The sequence below is a fragment of the Ricinus communis genome, chromosome 7 (genome assembly GCF_019578655.1).
Source record: "Ricinus communis isolate WT05 ecotype wild-type chromosome 7, ASM1957865v1, whole genome shotgun sequence".
Classification (NCBI taxonomy): Eukaryota; Viridiplantae; Streptophyta; class Magnoliopsida; order Malpighiales; family Euphorbiaceae; genus Ricinus; species Ricinus communis.
This window is the reverse complement of record NC_063262.1, coordinates 3521627-3530361: the sequence shown is the minus strand read 5'-3', so window position 1 is coordinate 3530361 and position 8735 is coordinate 3521627. Positions and strand designations below refer to the sequence as shown.

The 8735-nt window shown below is 33.2% G+C and overlaps 2 protein-coding genes across 3 annotated transcripts; one reads left to right on the top strand and one right to left on the bottom strand.

Annotated features, from left to right (window-relative positions):
- Window positions 1–2011: 2011 nt before the first annotated feature.
- On the top strand, window positions 2012–4257 carry LOC8286420 (protein RER1A). Of its 2 annotated transcripts, none has more exons than XM_015722824.3 (4): window positions 2012–2759; window positions 3459–3639; window positions 3756–3818; window positions 3993–4257. In XM_015722824.3, the coding sequence occupies exons 1-3, from the start codon at window positions 2374–2376 to the stop codon at window positions 3807–3809; spliced, it is 621 nt and encodes a 206-aa protein (XP_015578310.1). In that variant the 5' UTR covers window positions 2012–2373; the 3' UTR covers window positions 3810–3818; window positions 3993–4257. The 2 variants fall into 2 exon arrangements, with proteins under 2 accessions (XP_015578310.1, XP_002524914.1); XM_002524868.4 differs by having other exon boundaries at window positions 2018–2759; window positions 3909–4257.
- A 513-nt stretch (window positions 4258–4770) lies between these two features.
- LOC8286419 (UPF0481 protein At3g47200) lies at window positions 4771–8640 on the bottom strand. Its single transcript, XM_002524867.4, has one exon. It carries the CDS (start codon window positions 6581–6583, stop codon window positions 4988–4990), a length of 1596 nt encoding a protein of 531 aa, XP_002524913.1. The 5' UTR covers window positions 6584–8640; the 3' UTR covers window positions 4771–4987.
- Window positions 8641–8735: the final 95 nt, after the last annotated feature.

The window sequence follows — 8735 nt, the reverse complement described above, 5'->3', positions numbered from 1 at the left end:
GAACCAAGGGTTGTACCGCTGATATAGGTGACAAAGATGAAGTAGGTCCAAAAGTTCGTGGCATTGTTATACCTGGCCCAGCGTTTTGTACCTCTGCAAAAGCGGGTTTCATAAACCTTTGGATCGTGAATCTCCGTTCGCAGAAGGGGTTTGCCATATTCAATGTTGAGTTGTGCCATAATTTCCTTGAACTCATCATAAGAAACGTCAATGACTGTTTTTCCTTCTTTGGCAAGAAATAATCTTAGTTGTAAAGATTTAATCTGACAGCTTGAGCATAAATTATTTTAAAATTTAAAATCTTATTCCAAAAATTATCTCAATTTTTATTCTTAAGCTAGACTAATACAATTACCCATCTATCTATGATTTGCCTTGGTACACTCTCTCCAATAGTACACATTTTTCTTTTAAATTTATTTATCGATACAAAATAGTACAAATTATTCTTTTAAATTTACATATTGGTTTTGATTTCATAGATATTATTCTTCACTTCACATGCTATTTTCTTATATTCTATAGCTCTTTATATTTTTATTTTTTCATAATTTCATCTTGACTTTCATATTAATTTAAGATTTTAAGTTTTTAACTTTTGAATACATTTTGAGGCTTATATTTTTATCTTCATCTAATATGATCACATAAACAATTATGCATCAATAATTTAACAAAATTATTTATAGTAAAACATTTTATACATATATAAAATTTTAAAATATATATCGCATATATTGTAAATATATGGAGGTCTTATTTTCTCAAACTATATAAAGTTTGCTAATGGTTTGAAGATTGGACGTAAACTTAGTAGAAAACTCCTTTTACATTGTTGGGAAAAAGTTGTTATTCTCGTTTCAATTGCCTTTGAATCGATTTAAGAAAGATACAATAAAATAAGATAGTAAAATCCTAAAGTAGATTTGGGAACAATATTATGTATTGATAGAGAGTAATCTAAAAGTAAAGTTTTTAGACGAAGAATTAGTTCCATCATGTTTGACAAATAAAAGTTTTTAGGAGAAAAGGAAATTGAAGGGGAATAATTTTCCCCCGTTTCCATTGTACACTTTAATTTAGGTTGATAAAAAAAATTAAAATATAATTAGTTATCCTTTTTATTTTTATAATTATAATAATAAAATTTAAAAATTAATTAATTTTCTTCTTTTTCCTTTAATAAAATCTTTTACATAACCAACATAATAAGAAAAATATTTTATCTTCCCTTCCTTTAAAAATACTTTTTTTTATTTTCTTTATTTTTCGTGGCCATGCATATTGCAAATAAATTTACATTATCATTGTAATATACTAATATACCTAGTTTCATAATAATAAAATAATAACAATAATAATAGTAATAATAGGACTAATAAATACTCAATATTCAAAAATAAGGTATACAGCTAATTAGATAAAAATAGAATTAAAAGTAAAATGAGGTAAAGCTCATGAACATAAAATAAAATAAAATTTAAAACAAACTTAAAGAAATTTAAAAAATAGCCAAATTCAAATTCTAAGTTTTAAATTTCTTTTACACTATGTGATTTATCATATTCCATATCTAAATAAAGATCCACATTATGATTCATTCGATTAATAGATGCATGCAAAAGATAACTTGCATAATTTTAAAGTCTAATGTAACATGTGTATTTTCTGCCCCATAACAATTACTTTTTATTAATATTATTATCATATATCAATTTTTTAAATATCTAGAAACTCTTAGGTAAATAATATTTACCATATAAAGATTAAAAAATTTCCTATTGGAATTGTGATAAATAACATACTTTATAATAAAATATATTTATAATGATGTGTATGCAAATATAATTGATCAATTATAATAAAAGATTAATTAATATAAACCTAATAATTATAAAATTATGACGTGTCATAGTCTTTTTAAAAGATTTATAATTTTATATATGCGGTTCGGTTCATCTATGAAAAAAGAGTATTTGCAAGCTAAAGAAAAAAAGAAAAAGAAAAAGAAAGAGTATTTGTAGATTTTCCCTTTCAGTTTTTCCTTAGAAAAATAGAAAAAGAAAATTTTGAGAGAAAAATAGATAATAATTTTGGAAAAGAGCAAGCAACTTCAGTTATACAAAACAACAAATATCAGCGGCCCGAATCGATTTGCTGCAGACAGAGACTTTAACGCAAACACAAATCCCCAATTTCAGCGAAAACCAGAGAAATAAAAGAAGAATTTTATTTAAGAAAAAAAAAACATAAATTCCTCAATTGATTTCTATATATAATAATAATAATAATAATTATTATTATTAGAAGAAGAGGAAGAAGAAGAAGAAGAAGGAGAGGAAGAAAGAACCCACTCATCTCTGGGCCCTACAAATGGAGACTGCAGGGCAACCCAGTGGTGGAGGAGGAGGAGGAGGAGAAGATCTATCATCTCTTTCATCAACCCCAGCCACCGTAATTTCACGGTGGACTTTCACCGTCTCCCAGCGTTATCAGCATCTGCTTGATAAGACAGTACCTCACGTCCTCCGCCGTTGGATCGCTTGTCTTGTGGTTGCATTAATCTACGCTCTACGCGTGTACTTCGTCCAGGGTTTTTATATAATCACCTATGGTCTAGGTATCTATATGCTTAATCTTTTGATAGGGTTTCTCTCCCCTCAGATTGATCCTGAGGTCCTTGATGGTCCCACTCTTCCTACTCGTGGATCCGATGAGTTTCGCCCCTTCGTTCGCCGTCTCCCTGAATTTAAGTTCTGGTATTTTTCTGATTTGATCCTTCGTTGTTATTTTTGAATGCCTGCGAAATTTGTGTATTATAAAGAATTTGGATTTTAATTTAGGGTAAATATTAGGGGAAGTTCATTTATGTTCAATCTCGAAAATTTGTGGAAGAAAAAAAGAAAGTATTAGCAACCGCAATAATTAAACTAATCCCCAATATCGAAGATAGGCTGAAAACCGAAAGCAAAGCTCTGTTTTAAAGATATGGGGAAAGATAAAAGCAATGCTTGATTTGGAGAATATGTGAAAACAAGCAATTATCAAATTCTCAATTGCGAAAAATATGTGAAAGTAGAAAAGCGAAAACAAGAGCAACCACAATAATATCAATAATAGGGGCTAGAAACTCTAGTTATTTATAGCTCGAATCAAGGACGTAATGCCAGGTTTGAGATTTGTGATCGTAATGGAACTTTACCTGATAAAATTGAAACAGAGTCTCTCCCTTTTCTTTTTATTCTTTTCTGCCATTCCAGAAGGAGGACCCTTTTTGGATTCAGAGATTTGATTGTAAGGTTATTATTTGAATTAAGTTATTTGGCGAAGATTTGACCTGTACTTTCTGCTACATTTTGCCTTGGTTGTGGTGGAAATTGTGAAAACTTTAGACCTGATGCTTTTCTTTTTGTTCAATTTATTGAAGTTGCTCTATTTTTGTTTTGCCTGTACGTAAGGTACTCGATTACCAAGGCTTTCTGCGTTGCTTTTCTCATGACATTCTTTGATGCCTTCAATGTACCTGTTTTCTGGCCAATACTCCTCTTCTACTGGGTCTTACTATTTGTTCTCACTATGAGGAGACAGATAATGCACATGATCAAGTACAAATACGTTCCATTCTCCATTGGTAAACAGGTATTTACAAACCCATTAAGTTTCTGTTATTCTTGTAATGTGTCTTACTTTATTTCTTTTTTCCTTTTGGCATGATTTTCTAAAATTTAATTGTGGTCATTTACTTGTCTTTATAGCGGTATGGCAAGAAGGCAACTTCGACTGACAGCATAAGCCTTTCTAAGGATTGAATTCCTCAGGTAGTTTGAACTGTATTTGAATTGCATTTGCTTCTTTGAAGGCATACTTGAACAGGTGACTCATGTTTTTGAGAAATTCTTTTGTTGCAGGTAAAATGCTTGAAACCTTTGGTTGTTGTAGAACTTTGACAGCTAATTTTAGTGCAACTCAGAGTGGTCATTCTTGTTCATCAGATTCCCCACATTTTTACTTGGCAAGCTCGCCTATATCCTAGATGAAATGCAACTTTGACAATGCAAAGTGGTCCATAATGTTATTTTTGAAGAAGATTTTGTATATATGGCAGCTTTTTATGTTTATGAGTAGTAGCTTATAGAGGGGAGTTGCTTTAAGCAATACTAAAGGATTATGTTAAATTCAGTTAGAAATTGCTCTTTCTTGGTTGAAAATGCTAATATCTCATTTGGGGTGAAACAGTTGTGCAATAATTTCTTCATATTTTGGATTGTGCCTCTTGTGACACACATGCATACATCACCTAATTAAAATCACAATTTTTATATGGCAATGCGTGATCAAGTTTATAATTTGTGTAGGGAAGCTTTTCTAAGCGTCTTAGCTTTGCACTTTATTGGCTAGTGGTCCTACAGATATAGAGCACATAATTATTGGAGAATACCGAGTGTTTTCCAGTATTAGCTGGTTCTTTTAACTGTTTAATTATAAATGCTACTTAGTGATTAATCATAGAATGATTAATAGTCAGATTGTAATTCAGTAGCTGTTATGTTTTCACGAGTTTGTACAGTTACTTAGCTGTTTGCCTGCTGCTTAGTTTAAGGTTTGCTTTAGTTGCGAGCCAATTATGTTGCCTGATTGTCCTATCAGGCTCCGCTGAGTCAAGCTGGAAAATTCCAGCCAAGTTTACAAGTCTTGGAGAGCAATGCATTATCAAAGATTGCCAAATAGTTGGTAAGAATCAAACAATTATACTTGTATAAAGATCCAGTGTTTGGTAGTGAAACAATCAAATATTGTCTTGGGACGTAATATCTTGGTATAAAAATGGCACCAGGCCAGCAAACTTCTGATTGTAGGCTAAATAACTCAAAATAAATAAATTAATAAATAAGGAAGAAGTCCAGGGGATTGTATGGAAACCATTTGTCTCAAAAACCTAAACTGCAACTCCAAATAAAAGAGATCAAGAAGAAAGCCTCAACTGCATTCAAGAAAGTGGCATGTAATAGCCATAAACGCTATAGAAAGTTTGTGCGAAAGTAAGAGCGAGCAGCACAACAGCAGCAACTAATGAGATGATGGCCCAAGGATTGCCAAAATAGTTATGTTTCAGACTAGCACGCCATGTATTCCACCTGTGATTGTAATACTGGTTTACATCCTGAGACAGCTGAGAAAGATAACTATCATTTATATCGAACACAACCTCTTGACAGAGGCGGTTGAATAGGTCTGCAACTTCAGCATCACTGCCAAGCCAATGCTCAAGTATACCACAGTAATGAAGGTAAGCAACATCCTGGGGAGAGTTGATCAAGTTATCCATGAAGACCACATAAGAGGTAATGTCATTGCCACAATCAAGATGGCACTGCTCAAATGCAATTAGATTAAGGAAAAGTGACTTAGTCCCATCATGGACTAAGAGACGAGGAATTCGAAGAACCCCATCCTTGAATTTTATATCCCAGAATCTATCAGTCTTCCTTTTCTTGAACTTGATACCTGCCTCTCTGAGTTCTGTGACACAATGAATCAATTGTGTTCGCCGTTTATCAGCAACACGGTTGTTGTTTGACCATCTCTTGATCCAATTTCTTGGCACAGGTTTAGGCCCTGAACGCAGGAGACTTCGTCTGAAAACATCAAGGCAATGCAGACCTCCTTGATCTGCTAATGGATCAAAAGTAGTTGCATATCCAAGTGAAGACTCCAATTTGTTCTTTTCACTTTTCGTCAATGGCTCATCTGTGGGCATTAGTGGGTCAAAGAATGTGAGTGCAAGCTTTGCTACAAATCCTTTCTGATCAGGATTATCAAACTGAAGTCCCAGTAAGAGATCAAGTATAAAGAGTGGAAGCTGATTCTCTAGCATTATCATGTCTCTCTGAATAGAATGCATTGATCCACGCATTGCGAAAATGGGATCATTTCTAGCATAACCAAGTTGCTTGAAACCTTCAGCAGCACCCCTAAAGAGTTCAAGCACAAAACAACCATCAAGAACCATCATTTCAACAAATTCATTACTACTTAGACCAATCGTTCCCTCGTAGCAGGAACGAGCTCTTTCTTCAACTTCTCTTACAGAATCAAGAAAAAGCTTTATGTCCTTATTAGTACGCTTGAGAACATGTTGAAGGGAACGCCATTTATGACGATCCATTTGGCGCAAACGTCTCTTCGCATGGTGATAAGGTCCTAAGGAGACAATCTGTGGAACAATAGCTTTATCATCCCCTTCTCTCAGGTAGTGAGGAACTCTGTAGATGCACAACTTTGCCCATGAACCTGCTGCATCATCTTGGTGAGCTTGTTCGAGTTTTTCTTTTATGGATATCACCCATTCAAAATCAGGTGACTTGGTTTCCTCTTCGAAGTTTTCGCTATCTTTTTCGATCACAATCTGCTGGGAATCTGATATTGCCTTCTGCTGCTTCTGCACTTCTTGCTTAGCCTGTTCTTGAAATTCAGGCAATGGGGTAGCATTAGACGATGCTGGAATTGCCGATTCTACTGTTTCTCTGAGTTTGAGTGTGATAAGATACCAACTTAGTAGCTCTTTATTAAACACTGCAACCATGTTTTATTTCTTGAGACAAAGCTACGGTGGAATATGATTTTTGCTTGAAAAAGAGAAAAGAGAAAAGAGAAAAGAGAAAAGAGAAAACTAAACAATGGCAATTCTTTAACTTGTAGAGACCAATCTCTTTAATTACAAAAAAAAAAAAAAAGTAGTTATCCAAACATGATGAAAAAGAGTATTGGATATAAATTATGCTTTCCTAATTGACTTGAACCAATTATATAGCCCACAACATGGACCCCCCATTGCTTGGCACAATGATTTTTTTGAGAACTTTAAGTTGGAATGTTTCTTTCTCAACTTTTAAGGTGAAATTCACTTTCTGCTTTTATATTCATTCATTTATTAATTTTTAAGGTGTGATCAAATTCTTGTCATAGACTAATGTAAAGAAAAAAGGCTCTATGGTTCACAATGTATCCAAGAACAAAGGATCAGAAGTTTCATGAAGCTTACAGGAGAATAAGGTATCAAATCACAACTATTTGTAATATTTATTTGTGAAATCACTAGTGCATCTTAACATACCAAAAAATGCAATTCTTCTGTATCAGGTTTTGCAAACAGAATATAGACAAGATACCAATGATGCAATTTTTCTAAGATATTGCCTGTTGTGCATCTCACCAAACAAAATTTGAAATATTTTTCATGTGCAAGGAAAGAGGACTGGGGATAGCCCCAGGTAAGCAATTATGGTAGTGGAAAGGTGGGGTCCTAAACAAATTGAAAATTGCTGGTTGGCTGAAAAAAATGTTATATTTTAAAATGTGCCTTTTAGATTGTTTGAGATTTTCCATGCCCTCATAATTACAAAAATTAGAGAACCCAGATCTTGATCAATAAGGACCAAATCACATGAACTAAAAATAGGTCAATTGATGACTTATCTGCAACTTGAGGAGCTGATGAGGAATTAAATGAAGCATATTCTCCATTTTCTTTATATAAATATGTGCTCATTTCACTGCTTAAATATATTAAGGGCACATATTTTAATTGTACAGACATCATTACAACTTGTATGCAGTTAGCAGCTAATTATACCATTTCTCTTAATCAATTAAATAAATTCTTTAAAGTCTAGGTGCAGGAAACTTGACATTATTCTTGTATTTCAACAGAAAAGAAATATAATCATTCAAAGGAGTGGGTTGGCTTATGCACCTAAAAGTCATTGTCAGAGAAGTAACATGAGGCACTAAAACAATTTTATTTTGTTTAGGCAGGTTGAAAATTTTTAATCAGCAAGGACTTGTCAGAATTTGAACCTGAACCTTCTCCACTATTTCAGTATAGATAAACAATCATTGACCCTAACTAGAAGATCAAGCTTATCTGAGCAAATCATGTTTAGATTAGAAAGAAGAGAGCTAGAAACCAGAAACATTGATGGGGATAGTTTAGATGGTTTCCATCAGAAACATGCCTTGCCTTAGCCATTACTGTAGAAAACATGGTTGCTTAAGCGATGCATTCTTCCTTTTAAGCTACTTCAAAAAAGAAAAATGAAGAAGCTTCGCCATTTTTCCCCATTTCTTACATGATACAAAATAAAACTATAAATTGAGTTACTAAATCAGACTGAATTCTATGTGAAACAAGAAAAAAAGAATAGGTTTGAAGCATTTAGACAATTGAACCAGATTCTATCTATTGTCATACCCTTTTATTTAAAATCCATCTCTAAGCGCGGCAACAATTAAAAGAAAAATAATAATAACAGAAAAAACAAAAGTTGCCCCTTGTAAGAGCCGCTTCCAGTCTGATGATGGAATTGATAGTAGGCACCTTATCTATCAAGCAAACTTAATGCTTCATTGTTTTTTTTTTGTGTGCGTTTCTAACTTAACATAGCCAATGCCTAAAAAGAAGTCATGGGATATTGTTTTTGGACTGAAAAAGTTGGCAATTATCAATATAAAAAAGAATTCTAAAAGCTTACAGATAGCAAGTTTGTTTAACTTTATTGCACATGTAGAAAGTTGGAGAAGAAATCATGCATTTTGATGGAGATCTTTGCTCGCTCTTTTGGGTTTCTTTCTTCTTGTTGATTTGTTTGGTTTCAGAGAAGAAATTGTGCCCTGTCTCCACTAACTCTCTCCTCTTGGTGTCTACTGAGCCTGGCCCTACTGCCTAGGCACCTTTG

Coding starts and splice junctions, on each gene's coding strand:
- LOC8286420 (XM_015722824.3), top strand. CDS start 2,374: ATGGAGACTGCAGGGCAACCCAGTGGTGGAGGAGGAGGAGGAGGAGAA. Junction 2,760..3,458: donor CTCCCTGAATTTAAGTTCTG/GTATTTTTCTGA, acceptor CCTGTACGTAAG/GTACTCGATTACCAAGGCTT. Junction 3,640..3,755: donor CATTCTCCATTGGTAAACAG/GTATTTACAAAC, acceptor TTGTCTTTATAG/CGGTATGGCAAGAAGGCAAC.
- LOC8286419 (XM_002524867.4), bottom strand. CDS start 6,583: ATGGTTGCAGTGTTTAATAAAGAGCTACTAAGTTGGTATCTTATCACA.